This window comes from Ochotona curzoniae, unplaced genomic scaffold (genome assembly GCF_017591425.1).
Source record: "Ochotona curzoniae isolate NIBS_2020 unplaced genomic scaffold, NIBS_Ocur_1.0 contig_1071, whole genome shotgun sequence".
Lineage (NCBI taxonomy): Eukaryota > Metazoa > Chordata > Mammalia > Lagomorpha > Ochotonidae > Ochotona > Ochotona curzoniae.
The window spans coordinates 264,488-285,265 of record NW_024464939.1 but is presented as its reverse complement, the minus strand read 5'-3'; the positions used below and the strand labels follow the sequence as shown (position 1 = coordinate 285,265).

The following is a 20,778-nucleotide window of genomic DNA, read 5'->3' as shown; positions in this document are numbered from 1 at the left end:
CACTGATTAGTAGAGCTGGCATTAACTTCTTTAGTGCTCTTTGCCGAGTTCAAAAGCCAGTGGGAATTTCTAGACATAAGTAGTAATAAAAAAAGTATCTTAGAGGTTTTCTTGGATTTGATACAGGTGCTAATTTTTTTCTGTTACTGCTCCAGCCGTACCAACTTTTATTCTTTAATGAAATAGAAAAAAAAGGCTTAGGGTTTTGTGTCTTACTCTAGGAAGTAAACTCAGAAGCCTAGGTCATTTATGCCGGGATCTCAGACTGTAGATTTAGCGAATGTTCCATCTGGCTACTTAGAAGTGATGTGTCTGTCCATGGAGCATCAGCTGTGTTTGGCTCTGAAAAAGTTCTCTGGACACAAGAAAAATTAAATGAAAATTTTTAAATAATCCCTGCCTTTGTGTAATTAAGAAACGTAATCAATTACGAAGACTCTAGGGAAAGTGAATAATATCTAATATAGTAAGATGGTCTTGTGTGACATTGTGTGACATGAGTGATGTTACAGAAGAAAAAAAGTTAAAAAAAAAAGACTTTGAATAGTACCTTAGCATTTTGCTTGCTAAACTTCTAAATGCAATCTGATCTTAAATATATGCATGAAGAAAAAAATATATATATCCATGAAGAAGGATTAGTGAGCCAGAAGTTCTTTCGAGCATTGCAAGGTTGTCTTGTGTCCACTATCTCCGTCTTTTCTTGTGTCCACGTATGGTCTCCTGTATTCAGTTTTGGTGTGATTGATTCTGCTCACATCGTCTGCCGGCCTCCTGTACAGCTGCTGTGATAGGAACCTGATACACCTGTGATAAAAAACAGACCAACAGCGGTCATAAAATTCCTTTCTGTCTCAGTAGGTTCAGTTGCTAAGGGAAATTAGTGCTGCCTGTATGTATGAGAAAGAGAGAAACTACTGAAAAATGTTAGCAAGGCTTGTAGAACATAGACTTTGCGGTGAAACAGGGAAGGATTTCTAGGACAACTGATGCAAACTCCAGAGGTCATGGAGAAAGAGCAGTGTTTGTGACGATGTGACCAGCTGCAAACTGCGGTCCGAGGTTGACAGACCAGAGTTGTGAGTCGTTGCTCGCTCACTTAGCAAGCTGTACTCATAGATCTTCGGAGATATCTCCTAATTACGGTTTCCTTATGTAAATGCTGTAAGATTTACACCATTGAAGTTGCTTGTTGGGATTACAGGGGCCAAGTGCCTGGCATTTGACTGATTTTAGTGGGCATTTACATGGCAAAACGTTGCTTTCTAAAGTATGACTTTTAGATCGTATCAGCAGGGGCACTCTCTCCCATCCCCCAGCTCTTGTCCCTGCCATCTGCAGGGGCACTGTCTCCCATCCCCCACCACACGTCCCTCCATCTGCAGGGGCACTGTCTCCCATCCCCCACCACATGTCACTGCAGACCAGGCTTGACATGACCTTGGCTGGCACTGAGTCTCCGGTTTGTAATCTCACTGGTTGGTTTTATGTTACAAATGAGGGAACTGAAGTAAGAACAAATAGTAAAATCAATCTTGTCACTTTTCAGGCATACTCTTACTTAATGGTGAATTTTGATTGTATGAGCAATAACCCAAATGTCATAGTTTTGCTACATCTAGCCTTATCTGTCTCTAAATATTTGTTTCACAGCGTTATACAATCGCAGACATGGTGCTCTTCCACCTTCAATACATGCAGCGCAAATTTCCTGAAACAAGAGCATTCATGCATACAACCTCAGTGTGATTATCAAACTCAGGAAATGGACATTGATATGATACTGTTCTGTAATTTCTTAAAAATTTTTTTTCATTATTTTTGTTAATTAATTAATTTTTAAAATGATTTTACCTAGCTGATCAGGGTACACAGGGTCAAGGTTTACAGGAAAGCGGGCAATACCATTGTTTCCACATTACTATTCTATAATTTCTTTACTTGAATCATGTTTACCCAATTGCCTCATTAATGCCCTTTTAGGAAAAAAACAGTTCTGGTTCAGAATCATGTGTTCTTTATCTGATAGTTATTCTCTTAGTCGTTTATTTTTGAGAGGTATCAGTGAGATACTTGTAGAATGTCTATTTCTACGTAGAAAGAGATTCTAATTAAATCAGCTTAAGTCCTATTACTGCAAGTCATGTTTCCCTTGATATTATTTATTCTTGCTTTTAAGTTTCCCGTAAAGTGGTTTTTAAGAAATGCTAATATTAAGAGCTATTGCAAGTCCTTCAGCTGAAGTATTCTATACAATGTATCACTTCTTATATTCTAATGAATAAAGTTGAAGAGAAATTCAAATTCATCATGTTTTTCTGTTATAAGAATCCTTACCGTTAATACATACAAACTTACATTCTAGACAAGTATAAGAATTCTCTGAGACTTAACCTGCCAGACATGTACCTTCAAATTCTTGTGAATTTAAAGGGAAAGCAAATCTCTGTGTTAAATATTCCTCCCATACCAGTGTAAGCTGATTTTGAAATGTGCTTGTAATAGTTAAGTCTCTATAGCTCTTGAATTTCATAAAGTTCTTGCCAACATTTGTGTTATTTAAACAACTTATCCATAGCTTTCATTCTACTGCACTTCAATGGCAATGAGAAACCTTTATTTTCCAAGAAATTTCCTTCTTAAAACTTAAAGTTTTAAGGATCGGTGCTTTGGTTAATTTTGCTGTGTACGTTTTCTCTACTTATCCAGCCAATCAAAAGCCCGCCAACAGGGAAGAAATATGTGCGATGCCCTTGTAATTGTCTCCTCATTTGTAAGGACACATCCCGGCGGATAGGGTGTCCGAGACCCAACTGGTAAGGGATACGGATTTTTTTATTATTCTTTCATTTGGTCATTCAACAGTAATTTATTGAGGACTCAAGTGCCAGGCTTTGTTCTGATTGGAGCTTCATCTTCAAAGCGACTACAGAACCTAAATAATTTTTTGTTAAAGGGATGATGCTTTGAAGTTAATAGCCATAGATATTTGCAAGATGTAATATACTGGAATTAACAATGAATGATTTCCTTATGTTATTTAAATACTTATTATGTGATTAACTCTGCTGTAGTGAGTCTTAATTTGGAAATGTTTCAGTTGTCATGAGCATCTCATTATATGCTACTCCGGCTTCTGCTGAGCATAATATATACAATAAATTCTGGAGTTATATGCCCCTATTAAACACTGTTATAGATTTGCCCTCATGCAGATATATAAAGATCTTACCTGTATTTTTTCCTATGGTTTTGTTGGCTTTTTGATCATTACTTATATATATTATTTGATCATAGATGGAAAATGGAGAAAAAGGCTCCCATTCTGCATTTTCGTTTTTATTGGAAAGGCAGATTTACAGAGAAAAGGAAAGGCAGAAAGATCTTCCATCCACTGGCTCATTCCCCGAATGGCCGCAATGGCCAGAGCTGAGCCAGGAGCCAGAAGCTTCCTGTAGGTCTCCCATGTGGGTGCAGGGCCCCAGGGCTCTGGGCTTTGGGCCGTCCTCTACTGCTTTTCTGGGCCATAAGTAGGGAGCTGGATGGGAAGTGGAGCAGCTGGGACATGAACCCGTTTCCATAAGAGATTCTGGCACTCAGAAAGGGGAGATTTGGTCAGTTAAGACATTGTGTCAAGGTCTTGCATTATTCTTTTCCATCTATTATAAACAGATATTAAGGGATTCTGAAATAAGAGAAACCTGGTTGCGACTCACCACTTGGGGACCTTCATGGAACACAGATTTTAACTGTAGAATTTTTTCAACTTACTCAGTTTCTACCAAACTCATAGGACTTCTTTTCCTAGAAAGGGAATGATAAAAACTGTTTCCTGATTTTAAATTTAAAAACCTGGGTAAGTCGGGCCGGCGCGGTTGCTCAAGTGGTTACCTTGCACGCCTGGGATCCCATACGGGCGCTGGTTCTAATCCCGGCAGCTCCACTTACCATCCAGCTCCCTGCCTGTGGCCCGGGAGAGCAGTAGAGGACGGCCCAAAGCTTTGGGACCCTGTACCCCTATGGGAGACCCAGAAGAGGCTCCTGGCTCCGGATCGGCATAGCATCGGCCATTGCGCTCACTTGGGGAGTAAATCATTGGACAGAAGATCTTCCTCTCTGTCTCTCTTTTCTGTATATTCGTCTTTCCAATAAAAATAAAAAATTAAATCTTAAAAAAAAAACTGGGTAAGTCACATAAATGATTCCTAAGTGATTATTGTATATTGTATGTATATTGTATTGTTTCCACGCAAGTATAAAAGGCTGATTTTCTTGTTCCTGGAAAGCTGATTACTCTTTCTGTGATTTTTCTATAACCCCAAAGATTGCCGCTCAACTCACTCAGCTTATGAAATAAACAAAAATAGAACATACTGTCAATTATATATTCCCCGTTTTGACTATATGCTGTGAGCTTTGTCTTCAGTCCATTTGCAGGATAGTGAAGTTGTTTCCTTTCTGTTTCCACAGCAGACGCATAATCACCCTTGGCCCAGTAATGCTTATTTCTGAAGAACAGCCGGCGCAGCCAGCATTGCCCATCCAACCAGAAGGTACAAGGGTTGTGTGTGGCCATTGCGGATACACATTTCTGGTAAGCAACTGGACTTCTGTCATGGGCCATCAGTCTGCCAATGTAGGTCCCAATCAAATAGATTTGATCACTACTTATAATATTACAGGTGTATTCAAGGGCACATTGATCAAAATGTTAAATTAAAGCCTTATTATGACATGAGAATATATTGCATTAAGCATATCTACTGAATAAAAGATGGTCTGTCAATGAAACTGCTAAAAATATCTTGGTGATAGGATGCTGGACTTTCCACTGTTGTTTATAAATACAATGTGATGATACATTTAAATAGAAGAATGATGGACTTGTGACTGTTGTTGAAGGACTATATACTATTGTTATAATGTAGGGGAAGCCAGTTGAGGGGGAGGATGATGGGAAGGTGCAAGGGGAAATCCCTGAGCTTAAGAAACTGAAAAATAAAAAATTAAAATAACAAATATTTGATTTGAAAAAGGAATACGGGTAGTAAGAGGTGCCAACAGTGTGTATGGTATCTTGTGATTTAGATAATAGTACACCTGATGTACACTCAGCTGTAAAAGAGAGCTTATTTCAGTGGGCCAATGAAAAATAGTAAGTTTTCCTTCAGGCTGACGCCATAGCTATCTTGTTTAGTGAACTGGTGAGTTTTAAACCTACTCTGGGCTTCTTGACAAAACTCGAAATGAATAGTCTCACGAGTGGTACTGCCTCATGACTTCAAACACTCAAAGTTCTCTTGTAATTTGTCAAGAATATTCTGATTTTAAAATTGTTCTTGGATGAAATGGTACTCAGATCACCCACTGGACAACGAGTTTGCATAACAGGATATTTGTCCTTTGGGATTTACTTATTCACTGAGCATCATGTTCTCCAGTTTGGACCATTTTGTTGCAAATGGTAGAATTCCATTCTTTTTAATGGCTGAGTAGTATTCTATAGAGTAGCTATACTAAAGTTTCTTTATCCCTTCCTCTCTTAATTATTATCTGGGTTGCTTCTGTGTCTTTGCTATTGTAGATTGTGCTGCTGTAAATATAGGATTACAGATCCCTTTCTCACATGCAGATTTCATTTCTTTTGGATATATTCCTGGAAGTGGGATAGCTGGGTCATATAGTAGATCAATTTTCAGTTGTCTGAGCACTCTCCATACTGACTTCCACAGTGGCTGCACTATCCTACATTCCACTAACAGTGAAGTAAAGTACCATTCTCCCCACATTCACTCCAGCCGGTGGTAGCAGATTTCTGAACGCAGGCCAATCTCACTGGAGTTAGGTGGAAACTCAGTGTGGCTTTTATTTGTGTTTCCCTTATTGCTATGGAACCTGAGCATTTTTTCATATGTCTATTAGCCATTTGAATTTGTTCTTTTGCAAAATGTTTGTTCATTTTGTTGTCATTGAGTTTCTGAAGCTTTTTGTAAATACTGGATATTTGTCCCTGTTCCGTTGTGAAGTGTGCATGGATTTTCTCGTAGTCTGTATGTTCACCCTGACATAAGGCAACCTTCAGGCAAAATACAAGATCAGTAGATATATAGGCAAACATCCATGTACATGTATTCATCTAGAGGAACTGTATAAGGCATGATAGCATACCAAGAAGCGAAGATACAGTGCACTATGCATCTCTACTCCCAGATAAAAATTGGACTGTCAGTGAAGTTATTAAAAATATCTTGATAACAAGATCTTGAACTTTATATCATTGTCTATATCTACAATGTCATGATACACATAAGTAGCAGACTGAATGATGGACTCGTGACTGCTGTTGAAGGACTATACTATTATAATTATAAAGGGAAAATCAGTTTGGAGGTGGAGGGAATGGTCAAGGTGGGAGGGAAAATCCAGGAGCCTATGGAACTGTATCATGAAAAAAAAAATATGCGGAATTTGACACCAGAAGTTTTGCAAGAGATTGTTTTAATGGTTTTAATTTCAACTTAAAATCTCTCATAATTATTTGTTCAGTTAGGAAGGGTAATTATGAACAGGATTCTTTTGTTTACCGTTTATAGGAGACATAAACTTTTCTTCAGAACTTGAGGAGTAAAGGTGACTTTGATAATGTACCACGGGAGTCTAAACCAGGGCTGATGTCAGTAAGAATGCACGGGACTAATAAAGTGTGCTTTATTTTTCCACCTTCTAGTTTTGACTTTCACTGAAGTAAATCATGTGCATAGTTCTAAATGCCAGATTGGATTGTAATCTGACCATGCTGACCCTAAGTTACCACCCTTTAAATGCATCTAACTGTTGTTTAAGCCCATGTGTTCAGGCTGTTTGCTTAACCTTCTTCTCTATGATTAAGAAAATGTTAGACATTATCCACTAGCTTCTAACATTTATTGTCTGGACTTAGTACTTGCACCTCCTACTATATTTGTTTCCATACTCTTAAAGGAGTTATATTTTGTCCAGTTAATATTTAGTACTCATTTTTTATTTTTTTTTTTATTTTTTTATTATTTTTTTTTTTTTAGATTTATTTTTTTATTATTTTTTCATTGGAAAGGCGGATATACAGAGAGGAGAGACAGAGAGGAAGATCTTCCGTCCGATGATTCACTCCCCAAGTGAGCGCAACGGGCCGATACTATGCCGATCCGAAGCCAGGAGCCTCTTCTGGGTCTCCCACGCGGGTGCAGGCTCCCAAAGCTTTGGGCCGTCCTCGACTGCTTTCCCAGGCCACAGGCAGGGAGCTGGAAGGGAAGTGGGGCTGCCGGGATTAGAACCGGCGCCCATATGGGATCCCGGGCGTGCAAGGCGAGGACTTAACCACTTGCGCCACCGCACCAGGCCCTAGTACTCATTTTTTCATGTTTATATGTGTTCTATGATTAGGGAAATTATGTTCACACCCAAGCCAGGTAGAATGTACATGCAACATATATACTTTGGATATTTTCTTGGAAATATAATCATTCTTCCCTCTGCGGTACAATTGTCTAAGCACAAATGTGCCCATATGCTGTTACAGAACTATAAAATTCCCGTCTAAGAAATCAGATGCTTCAGAGAAGTTGTTATTTGGGCTTCTGCTGCACAGCTGTCAGCCTAGGACTTTCTGTCACCAGCATGTTGAAATTCCCTTTTCCACTTTCCTGTTCAGGATCCCACACCATGCTAATAGTTCTTGGTTTATACCTTCCTTTTGGTGTAGTTTTCTGATGAGAGATAAATGAAAATAAATTCGATCCCCCCTTTTTCTTAAATGTTTAATTCTTTCACATGACTCCCACATGACTTGTCCAGAATTCTCTCAGAAGTGTAAATTGTTTCCCTTGTTGCTGATGAGCAGATTCGCTGCTGTTCTGGCTCTGGTTCCTTTCTCAATGAGCTTTCCTTTCCCATTTCTCCTGTTTTCCTCTGTCATTCCCTGCAGTGTTATTAAATGCCTTGAAGCTATGCCTTGCTCTTTGTGAATTCCCTGGATGCTGGTGCCCACCAGAGTTCCTTCTCCCTTCCTACCTTGTATGTTCGTGGAACTCTTTGTATTAGACAACTGCGATGAATCATTTGCTCTGCTTCTTATTTGGGCAACTTTTGGGTCTAAATCTTGTCAATTTAATTAAAAATTTCATGTTAGATGCCTTTCATTTCCAATGCCTTCATTTGTTCACTGATTTTTCCATTAAATTTTTTTCCTTGATTTTTTTATTCTTGTTAAAAACAAAGAGACAGACTAATCTTTCACCTGCTGCTTCTCTCCTCCAATACCTCTAGTAGGAGAGGGCTGAACCAAACAGAAGCCAGAATCCCAGAACTCTGTTTGCGTCTCCCTCATAGGTGGCGGGGACCCAAGCACTTCAGTCATCATTGGTGTGTGTCAGCAGGAAGCCAGGATCACAAGTGGAGCTGGGAACTAACTCAGATACTCTGATATTGGATGCACGCATCCCAAGCAATGTATTTGTTAAGTTTTATATATTTGAAACGCAAGGTCATAGAAAGACTGAGAGTCAGAATAGCGAGAAATCTTTCATCAGCATGCTCACATCCCAAAAGCCTGCAATGGCTAAGGATGGGGCAGGCTGAGGCCAGGAGTCAGGAGCTTCTTCTGAATCTCCCATACGAGTGGCAGGGGACTGACCAAACACTTAGGCTTCTGTTTTCCCCAGGTCATTAGCAGGGAGCTGGATCTGCCAGGAGTCAAATTGTTGCCCAGATGGAACGCTGGCTTTGCCTGCTATGCCTCAGCGCCATCCCCCTCGGCAGCATCTTAATTGCTTTACCAAACTCTCCAATCCTTTTTCACACTGTTCCGCTGTTCATAACATCTTTCTGAAACTACTGAATGCATCTTTTTTTTTTCCTTAGGTATTCTGCTTTTTCTGCCTTGTCTTTTTTTCCTCTTCACTTTTTTTTGGTTCACAATATAAGATGTGTTCACAACTTTATATTTGGGAAGAAGTCATTGCTCTAAGTCTCTACATGCAGGTAGAAACGGACATGGTCTTACTTGTCTGCTTCCTACTTTGTCTATGAAGAACTGTTAACTACTCGGATGAGCAAGTCTTTAAGGAGAGTGTCAGTTGGAAGGATCCCCTAACTTATAGTGAGAGACAAGATTCCAGCTGCAGAGGGAGGGAACAGCAGTGGGGACCTTTCGCTTTTTTTCAGATGATAGACTTCTGTTTAATTTCTTTCTGTTATAAATGGTATTTTATTCTTGTCTTCTTCTATGGCTGGAGTTTCTAATTGCATGGTTTCCCTAATCTGTCCTCATCAGAACAAATCACTTTTTAATGTATGTTTTGGGTGGTAATGGTATTCTGGTTTTGCGGTATTAGGAGCATTTGAAACCACTGTTCTTTTCCTGGTACATGCAAGGTGAGGATATAGCCACTGAGCTATTGCCCAGGAACCCTTTGTTTATTTATTTTTAAAGATTTATTTTAGTTCCTTGAAAGGCAGAGTTATGAGAGGCAGGAGAGGTATAGAGATATTTTTTTGTATGCTGATTCACTCCCGCAATGGCCACAACAGCTGAGGCTGGGCTAAAACAGCCTCAGGCTAAAAAGGGGTCCTTCAGATTGGGGGGGTGGGGCAAGTATACAAGCTGCCTTCTGTCACTTTACCAGGGAGTTGAAATGGAAGTGCAGCAGCTGGGACTTGAACAGGCTTTTGTATGGCTTAACCCACTATGCCACAATGCTGGCTCCCTTATTTTGTTCTTTAACTTCTGCCTTTGAATGTAAGTTCCATAACTGAACTAACATGAGGCCAGCCTCATGTTCCTCAGTGTAGGCCAGCCTGTTTCATCGGCATATTTCTTTGCAATAGGCTTTTACTAAGTCACTTGCCAAGTCTTAATCTACTTTCTATTAGCCACAAGTTCGAAGCCAGTTTTTCTTCTAATTTTCTTTGCATTTAAAGGAATATACATTTTAAAATTCATTTACTATTATTTTAGCCACACATTTATCCAGTTTGTTACATTTACTTGGAACTGTTAAGATGTTTCTAATCCAGTAGAATAAGGTAAAGGCCTTTTTTGTTGAATTTCATTGACTAAATCAGGAACTGAGCACATAAACTGAGAATAGTTTTGGTGGGATGGGTAAAAAAATTTCTTTTTAAAAATTACCGTAGATTGGCTTTATAGATAAGAAACAAATTAACTAAGTAAAATATAAACATTTATTATCTTTTGCCTTCCTTCCTTCCCTTCCTTTCTTTCTTTTTTTTCTCTTTCTTTCTATTATTACACCATTTTATTTTCCTTACAAGAATGACTTGATGGCTTCCTATATTTGTTTTAAAAATGCATTACATTGTTCTTCTTCATCATTCTGTTTTAGGGCTTAGTATTACATAATGATCTTTCTTAGTTTGCTGAGCGCATGGCAAAGACAAAAAAACAAACCTCCTATATGACCCATTTTAATTTATATCAAATTAGAGTGCAACAAGAATCTGATTTAATTAGTATTACTCAAAATTTAGTGGATTACTTAATTATCCAGTTTTTTTTTTACATATTTACACTGAAGTGGTTATTTGGAATTGCTTAGCAATAGAAATATTTTTATGCATTATTTGATCACTTACCCTATTTATATTTGAGGTACATTTGTGTGTGTGTATATGTACCTGTGTGCATTTATACACACACACTGCTGGATTAAATGTATTTATATAAAAAGCTAAAGATTGCTGTGTGAGGACTAATCCCATTAAAAATATCTATCATATTAAGTTGCATCTTCATCCAAAGCAGAAATGTAAAAAAAAAAATCAGTTTACTAAATAGACACAAATTTACAAAGTAACTGAAAATGAAAAGGAAATTTGCATTGAAATATTATATTCCTGTCTGACATTTGGGAGGCTCTAACTAATGGAAATTCACACTGTATTGTAGGTTACTGAGAGCTGAAAGGATCTGTGAGCGTGTCTGTATCCTCTAAATTAAGAAAGAACATTATCATGGTGAAGGAATGGCAGATAATCTTCTTTATCAATGTGGGAATGAGCAGTCAGCAGTCGGGGCAGTGTCCCACTCCTGCTGAGGGCTTGGGCTTTTTTTTTTTTTCTGCTCTTCTATTACTGGAAAGTTGCAGCGGGTCCACCTCATCATGACACTTACTGCATAGTGGCCAGGGTAGATGCATTCCGTCAGAGGCTTATCAGAGACCACTTGAGACAGGAAACCTCCAACAGATGCATCTTTAGCTGCATGGGTGTCAATAATTTCTTTCTGGTCTTGATTCAACACAGCCAAAGCGGTGACTTCGCCTTCTGTAGCCATGACGCTGTCCTCTCTCCCCGTGGTGGAGATCACAATTCATTGTCTTTGGAGTTCATTTTTGGGAGAGCTTCTGTTTTCTTGATTATCTCTTTAATATCTTTAGTCTCAAAGCTTTGCTTTTCAGTAAAAGTGACAGCTTCCATCTCATGTATCAACGTATGGCGTAACGTTCATCAGCGGTTCCTTGTAGAACTGGCTAATGAATGGTACAGACAGATTCAAAGTGAAAATGCTGTTGTTTTCAGAAGCATGTTGAGCCACTTTCAATACTGATCTGGGGATACGGTAAGAAAAAGCTTGTTCTAGAACAAATTCTTGCTTTTTCTACCTACATCCAGTTTTGCTTCAAATCAAGATGTTTTTCCTTTTTATAGTAATTGACAACTGCAATATTAGCTATAAGAGACTTTAGCGGGCCCGGCGCGATGGCGCAGTGGTTAAGGTCCTTGCCTTGCACGCCCGGGATCCCATGTGGGTGCCGGTTCTAATCCCAGCAGCCCCGCTTCCCTTCCAGCTCCCTGCCTGTGGCCCGGGAAAGCAGTCGAGGACGGCCCAAAGCTTTGGGACCCTGCACCCGCGTGGGAGACCCGGAAGAGGCTCCTGGCTTCGGATCGGCATAGCACAGGCCGTTGCGCTCACTTGGGGAGTAAATCCTCGGATGGAAGACCTTCCTCTCTGTCTCTCCTCTCTGTATATCCGCCTTTCCAATAAAAAAAATAAATCTTTAAAAAAAAAAAAAGGAGACTTTAGCCACTTTAACTGAACTCTGGATAGAGCTACCAGCATGATACTCAACTGTGAATTTCTTTACACGTTCATCAAATAGTTCCTTGTGCTTGTCTTCAGCCAGAATTTGGTCATTTGGCTTCAGAGAATGTTTATCCAGAAAATCTTTGTCTCCGACAGCAGAGATGTCACAAAGAGGATTTCTCATCCCAAAGAAAATATTCTTGCTCAGCGCTGGCAGCGCCTCCACTTTCAGCGTCTTGGGCTTTGGCCCTTCCTCGCTTTTCCTTCTTATATTTAGGCCGATTGCATTTTTAAATTGATACTAACCATAAATCTTCAAGATCGATCTTTTTTTAAGTTACTTCATCTCCCTTCCAAAACTACCTTACATTCTGTTCTGTTTTATATTCCAAATGCTTGCCATGTATAATTCTTGCAGCCATGCTGCAAAGGAGCTGATAGTATTTGTTCAGCAATATGTACTGGATGGGAGCTACACAGTGGATTAAGCACTGAGAAAACCACGGTGAGCAGAAGCACAGTCTAATAGGCAGAGATAGACATGTTAAATATTACAGGCAACTCATTTAGGTAGAGCGGGGAAAGACAGAATGCTCTTAATGGATACACAGAGCACCTAGCCTGTAGGAGGTGATACTGTAAGAAAAATAGAAAATGGGCTGGGCACAATAGTCCTCACCTGGGCGCCAGGATCCCTTATGGGTATCGGTTCATATCCTGGCTGCTCCACTTGTCTTCCAACTTCCTGCTTGTGTCCTGGGAAAGCAGTAGAGGATGGGCCAAAGCCATGGGAACCTGCACCCATATGGGAAACCCAGAAGAAGCTCCTGGCTTCAGATCAGCTCATCTCCATCGGTGGTGGCTCTTTGGGGAGTAAACCAGCAGATAGATCTTTCTCTCTGTCTCTCCTTCTCTCTGTATCTGCTTTTCCAATAAAAAACAAATAAATACTTTAAGAAAAAGAATACTGGAAAACCTTAGCAAAGCTTGATGCTTAATTCTGTATGTATGAATGTTGTGCACTGAATGACTTGCAGAGGGGCAAGCCTTGAAGAGGCACAAGGCTGGATATTTGGCTTTTATCATCCAGAAAAGTGATGATGGTGGTCAGAAAGAATACATAAAATAAAACAGAATTAACTATACTGTTTTTTAAAAAATATTTATTTATTTTTATTACAAGGTAAGATACACAGAGAGGAGGGGAGACAGAGAGGAAGCTCTTCTGTCCGATGATTCACTCCCCAAGTGATCGCAATGGCCGGTGCTATGCCGATCCGAAGCCAGGAGCCTCTTCCAGGTCTCCCACAAGGGTGCAGGGTGCAGGGTCCCAAAGCTTTGGGCCTTCCTCAACTGCTTTCCCAGGCCACAAGCAGGGAGCTGTATGGGAAGTGGGGCTGCCGGGATAGAACTGGCGCCCATATGGGATCCCGGGCGTGTTCAAGGCGAGGACTTTAGCCGCTCGGCCACGCCACCAGGCCCTAAGTGTATTGTTAATAGAGTGGAAAATACCCTGAGGAAAAGTGAAAAGTCAATTATAACCTTTGCAAATATATGTATTTACTATTTCAAAATCATCTGTCAGTGAATTCTAGAGCATCATCCAAATTGAGAGTTCAGATGGGTATTTCTGTGGCATGGTTTCTGTGATTGTCTTTTTCCTCAACTTTGTTTGAGAGGGAGATGAGACAGAAAGAAAGAAAATTCCCAAATGCCAGTTCCCTTTTCAAATGCTACGTACAGCTGGCATTGTGCCACACAAAAACTGGGATATGAGAATTGGATGCAGATCTGATAAGCAGGTGACAGGGACTCAAGTACTGACAATCTTCATTGTCCCGAGTTCTGCTTTAGCAGGAAGTTGGAATTAGGACTTGGAACTGAGAGTTGAATCCCCATACTAACATTTTATCTCCTGGATCTTTAACTCTTAGGTCAGATTCTTAAATTGTATTTAAAAATAATTTATGTGTTTAGAAATTTCTCCCTCTTCAAATACTAAAATAGTATGCAAACTGGAGATTAGCTTCAAAAACTGGCTGTTTCTTACTTACTGTTCAGTGCAGACAAATGAGTCATATGAGTGTAGTTATTATAAAATTTTAATTTTTTAGTAAAATGGGTGTTTTCAACAGCAACATCTTAATATATTACAATATATTTAAGTGTCTGGCATGATAGCCTGGTGGCTGACGTCCTTGCCTTGCATGCACCGGGATCTCATATGGGTGCTGGCTTGGAATTTTCAAATTAGTGAGAAATGTTTCATGTTATGAAGAATATGCTAGCTATAAGCTCTTAATTCTGACTTGCAGCCTTATCATTGCTATTCAGATCATCATGAATAATTATATTTATTTTGCAGTGAATTTTTTACCCTTGAAACTTTGATTATTGGAATAATTCATTTGATTCTTCCTCATTTTGCTTCAACTTTGGCTTTCAAAGTTCAAAAATCTATTGAGAAGTTAAAAAAAGTTCTATTCAATTCAAAAGGATTGAAAAGATTAAAAAAGTCAAGAAGAATAAAAGCTAGAATGAAACATGTATCATGAGGCAATGCATATTATTCAGCCCTGCATAGCTGATAAAATTAGATGTAAGTTTTCTAGAGTTCATGAAGAGAGAAATGTGATTTATTAGAAGATATTCATAATATTTAGGCAAAGAGATCATAGGAAAAAAACTTATTGGAAATACTGAGACTGGAGAGAATTTTTGCATGGGTTAAGATACAAGAGCAATACTTTGGACTATATCCTTAATATCTCTCTCTCTCTCTCTCTCTCTTTGGAAATTTGTTTATTTGAAAGGCAGAGTTACAGAGCTAGAAGGGGAGTGATCTTCCACCCACAGATTCACTCTCCAAATAGTTGTAAAATCTGGGGCTGAACAAGGCTAAAGCCAGCAGCCAGGAGCTTAATCATGATCTCACACCTGGGTGGCACCAAACACATGAGTCTTTCCCCACTGTTTTCCTGAGTACATTCATTAGCGGAGAGCTAGATTGGAAATGGAGTAGCTGGGACTAGACCCAGCACCCACTGTGAAATGCTAGTATTGCAGGCAGTGGCTTAACTGGCTATGCCACAACGTCAGCGCTAGGATCCTTCTCTTTATATAGTAACATTATTTAATTTATTGGTATATTAGAATCTGAAGCTAAGTTTGCCAGGAATTCACACTGTTTAATAAAGTCAACCAAACATGTACCTGAATTACAGAGTGGGTCAAACATAGTCATGAAATAAGAAAGCTTTCTGCTCTCTTGCAGTCATATTTTCTTCACTTGAACACAGAGACAAATGTGTTAGTTATAATAGACAACAAATAAGTCAGCCGCCTATTATATCCATAAAATATGTACACATTTTAGCTGGATATTATTAAATAACTACTAAATGATGTGAGTTGGTTACATACAAATAGGACTTCAGTTCATATTAGAAACCTTAGCATCGTGGTATTTCAGCATCTATTGGGGTGTCTTGGAACCAGTCTCTTGTGGACTGAGGGGAGCCTGTACCTTCAGATTACAAAACCAGATGTGTTGCCTTGCTGCTATGTAACTTACTAGTTACATAATAAAATTGGAATCGTTTCTCAGCCTTCATTGACTTTGCCATGAATATTTTATGTTAAAATTAGGAGTATCCTAAATTATAATGTTGGACTAGGAAGTCTCCTTAGGTTAGTTATCTAAAGTACTAGAATTTCTATGTGGATGTCTTAGTCTTCACTGTTGGATTTTGAGTTAATCTTCTCCTTTCCCCTTCTGTTCTTTTTTTTTTTTTAATCTTTGATTTTCATATTGTTTATGTACTTGGGAGAGATACATGCCCATGTGGGCTTCTGAATAGGGTACTGGAGGGTCACCTATGGAGGAGGGTGGGTGGGACAAATGTTTCAGTGTTTGTTTGTTTTATTTTGTTTCTTCTCCTGTATCTTCAGGGACAGGAGGGAAGGGAAGCGGAGGAGGCCAGTCCTTGCTGCCAAACTGCATTGGCATTTGAGGATGAGGGGTGGACATTTGGTGTCCTCTTCGAGACCCTGATGTGGTGAAGAATGTTCCAAGGGTGTTGCTTGAGTGCTTGTGATAGTTCTGAGAGGTCACTGGTTTTGTTGTGCCAGGATTGAGAAAATCTTTCCAAGATCTCTTAGTTGACATAGCCCACCTTAGTGCACCCACACAGCCAGTCACATGCTGCAAACCTTGGCCAGGAGAACTGTCTAACCTATTCTGTTTTCCATCCTCTGACAAGCCTGCTGATGTGCCCTGCAGGCTTAGATGAGCTAGCTGTCATGTCCCTCATGTGCATCTGGATATACTGCCCACTGCACAGGCCTTAGCAACTGAGGAGGCCGAGTATGGATACACGTACTCCAAGGACACACCACATATCCTGTGATTTTCCCTATAGCCCAGGCCTGGGTCCAGTGGTCTAGTTGGGAGCCTCCTCCCAGCCCCAGTTACTGTGTCAGGTAGGTTCCTGTCAGTTGAGTTCTGTGGTCTGGCTTGGTCCATCACCATCCTTAACTCTCCACACAAATGGTGGCTGCAGAAGTCCCATGGAGGCGAACACACAATTCCCCTACAGAATCTGCCCCCAGATCTGGTTCTCTCGCGTTCTTCTGGGTGCCGTGGTCCAGCCTGACGTGGTCCACAGCCTGCTCCAATACTTGCAGGTGGTTACTGAAGCCTAGCCCAGCAAACATGCCCTCAAACCCAGCTTTTGTTACGATACAGTTTCATAGGCATTGGAACTTCTTATCCCCCTCTTCAAGTTCCCTCCCTTCCACTGATTTCCCTTCTAGTTTTACAGTGGGTGTCTTTCATGAACATTCATAGGTCCATCATGCTGCCATTGAAGTGTCTCTTGACAATGTAGGCATGGACAGTGTTGGAGACTCCTGCATCCGACTGTCAGGACATCTTCAGCCATTTCACTGGGAGTCCATCCTTGTTCTGCATGCATAGAGACACACTGCTCTCTGTCTCCACCTCTGAGCATATCAGTTTCCGCTACACTTCCGTTATGCATCCCCTCAAATACAGAGCCAGTGTAAACAGCCCACAATAAGGAAAACATAGTAAATTTTCATCAATGTGAAGTTGATGAACATGTAGCAAAAATATCAGTGCATCGCTAGAGTGTTGAAAAAGAGTGTCAAGGACCTTCCTGGAGGAACAGATGTCAGTGCATGACTCATGTGGTCCTAAAGAAAGTACAGTATAAACTAGAAATGTCTATATGTGCACAAATGTTTTTATAACTTTCTACTTAATGCATGAATGCTTACAGTAGTCGTATTCAGTAGAGTAACATTAAAATAAATAAAATTCTTACAAAGTGTAACTACTGAGAGAGATTTGTTGCTGCTTGAAGAAACATGTTGCCTCAGTTTGACATTGTTGAAAAACAATCATTTAGAAAAGAGTGAAGGTCTTTGTGAAGTTTGCCTTCTGGCTTGTTTATCCTGAGACTATATGTACTGTGTCTCCGAGATGGGGAGATCGCATCTAGGTCAGCCAAATTTCCTAGGACTTGAAATAAAAATGGGGAAAATGCACTCCAGAAAGCCCAAATTTGTTTTTTCATTTCTTCAATCTAGTCATAAAAGAAAAAAAATTAAAAAGTATGAGATTTAAACATTAGCTTCTGGGTAGAATATATTTGAACATGTATACATATATATATACATGTATAATATATATATTTTCGAAAGCTCACTGTACCTAAAATTTGAACCTTCTGAAAAGCAAAACTGGTGACGTGAAATCCTAAGAAAAAAAAATCAGTTTTGATAAAAGATAATGTAGTTCTGATGCTAAAACATTTGAAGTACATAAAGAAATTCTCCTTAAATTATATTACAAAGTACTCTTTATGAAAAAGGTATATAGGAAAAATTTTTAAAAGATTAGAAACCGTTTATAGAGTATGTTTTATTGGGGAAAGTTTACTTTAAATTCACATTGCATGTTGCTATTTCAAGTGTATGAATAACATTGCTGTGAGGAAGGTATAGGGAAGAAAATAGAAAGAGAAAATTGTACCATAGAAGTTATTTTTTTGCTAAATAATTTTTTGACTTTAGCTCTACCTATTTTGAACATACGCTTTGAGACTCATGTAAAAAGCTGTGCTGTGCTCGTGAATGCAAAGATTCAACTATTTAGAAATGTGGCCTTCAAAATTTAAAGTTTAATTTATAAGTCTGAAGGCACATGAAATATGAAAACCAAAAAGATGACGTTAATTTTAGCGTAATGTTTAGTCTCTGTTGTAAAGCGAGCCTGCATTGCGTCAGAACCATAGCAGAGTCATGGGAACTGTCCCAGCGCGGCGTCCTGAACCTTGCTTAAGATGCAGGGAGAGGAGAGTCAGAGGGAGAGTTCCTGGAACCCTGAGAAGGTTCATGCTTCGGCTGTGATCTCTGCTGACATGAAAACGAAAAGAAACATTTTATCAGATCAAATCGCTTGCAGTTGTTTTTCTTTTCAATCCTTCTTTATTTATTTTACAGTGGATGGAACTGAGGTTCAACACTCTGGCAAAATGCCCACACTGCAAAAAAATGTAAGTTCACTACTCCGGGACGAGCTTTCAGAGCTCAGAGGCTCACGCTCCTGTTTCTCAAGATTAAAAATTAATAATAATCTGTAAGGTAATTAGTATCTCCTGATTTGATTATCATTCCCGAGAGGAAAATCATTTTCTAGGAAAGTGAAATTGCTATATTTTGCGATGGAAATATCGGGAAGGGAAATTGGGGAGGGTGGAAAAGAAAGGATACAAAACTATATGAAGGAAAATAATAAAAATAATTTTTAAAAACTATAATTGCTAAAATAGCAGCAATTTAGAGAGGATTTTCCTATGTCCTAAGAGTTTAACATGAAGTACACATCACATAAAATTTATGTTTCTAAAATTGGCTGTATCTTAGCAGGAAACTTTGATAAGATGGTAGTTCATGTCTCGCCTTCTGCCTGGTACTGCGTATCGCTCAGTGTGTATAATTGTGTTGTGATTGTTCAGTCTCTACTCACTGCTATTCCTAAATGATACACACAGATACCAAAAGAAATCTAAAAATGGAAATGGGAGAAACTGTTTTGATTCATGATAAATACTGCTGTATTTCAGAATGCCAGAGGAGAGCAGGTGTGTATCATGAACCATATTTTTTACATGCACAATTTCATGTAATGATTTAGCAGTTGGCAGAGTAGGAACTCTTCGTGAGTCTGAGTTCCCAGTTCCAGCTAAAACCAAACTTGCAAAGCAGTGTATGGAACAAAGAATCTCTAACTCTGTTGTGAATTCGACCAGCTCTATACCACTCTGTGAAAATAACTTCTTTACAGAATATTTTTGGCTTCAAAGGAATGAATTGTTTCTTCTGTGTTTGTTAGCCATCCACACTCTTAGTGTTACTGAATTCAGCAGGTGTCTATCCCCAGGGAAGCAGAATATATAGCCCTCAAATTAGTACACGTCGTATATTTATATTTGGGAAATGCACCCGCAAACACAATATCTGTGAATATGCTTGTGCGTGAACACACTTCTGTGTATTATCAGTGTTTCAAAAAAATAAAATTAAATTACATACATCTGTACCAACAACTTTATGTTGGATTACAAAATACAGAAAATAAAAAGCCAAAGACTTCATGGGATTAGAAAAGGGTGTGCTAAATGCCACGATAGTTGCTTTATATATGCATATGTGAGTAGCTGCAAACTTTTTAGAAATCCCCAAAGGCAGGGATTTATCTGAGTTTTATAAATGACAAACTGTCAGGAGAGATTAGGGCTTTGCCCGAAAGAACTTGCTTGGTTAATTATCTTAGAGCAATGGCAATATTTTTTTTTTTTGCAAAAATAAAGATTCTTTGAGTGTCTGAATACTTCACCAATATTTAAAATATCACAAGACAGGATGGAGATTTTGTGACAGGAAGAGAATAAGTGGCTTAGAAATTTGCCTGGAATCAATCAGCTTAAACATGATTATAAAAGGGGTTGGCATGAACACAGATGTAGTTATCACACGAATACTCAAAGCTGAGATCTAGATTTTGCTTTTCTTATAATGTTTGCTTCATTAAAAATGAGGGTTGTGGGCCAGCACGATAGCCTTGCGGCTCAAGTCCTTGCCTTTCACATGCCAGGATCCCATTTGAGCACCGGTTCTAACCCCGGCAGCCCCACTTCCCATCCAACTCCCTACTTGTAGCCTGGGAAAGCAGTCGAAGACAGCCCAAAAACCTTGGGACCCTGCACATCTGTGGGAGACCAAGAGGAGGCTCTTGGCTTCTGGCTTCAGATCAGTTTAGTCCTGGCCATTGCAGCCATTTTGGGAGTGAGTCAACGGATGGAGTGAGTCAACGGATGTTCCCCTGAATTTTATTTCTCTAAATACACATGATGCAATGCTATTTTTTTTTTTTAGTTTTTAAAGTTATTATTATTGGAAAGCCAAATTCACAAAGAAAAGGAGAGACAGAAAGATCTTCCGCTCCGACTCTCCTCCTCTCTGTATATCTGAGTCTTTAATAAAAATAAATAAATCTTTAAAAAAAAAGAGGGTTGTCCATTAGAGGAAGATTCTGAGTGGGTTTTTTTTTCTCCTCATATTTAAGTTTTTAAAGATGTTTTATTATTTGAAGGACAGTGGCAGAGATC

At 39.2% G+C, this 20,778-nt stretch overlaps 1 protein-coding gene and 1 pseudogene across 1 annotated transcript in view; one reads left to right on the top strand and one right to left on the bottom strand.

Moving 5' to 3' along the window:
- Nucleotides 1-20,778, top strand: part of PIP4P2 (phosphatidylinositol-4,5-bisphosphate 4-phosphatase 2) — a 64,113-nt gene that overhangs the window by 36,761 nt on the left and 6,574 nt on the right. The window contains exons 3-5 of the mRNA XM_040995149.1: nt 2,710-2,816; nt 4,471-4,594; nt 18,611-18,663. Coding sequence (XP_040851083.1) covers nt 2,710-2,816; nt 4,471-4,594; nt 18,611-18,663 — 284 coding nt within the window. The remainder of the gene's footprint in view (nt 1-2,709; nt 2,817-4,470; nt 4,595-18,610; nt 18,664-20,778) is intronic.
- Nucleotides 11,042-12,504, bottom strand: LOC121166076 (annotated as a pseudogene).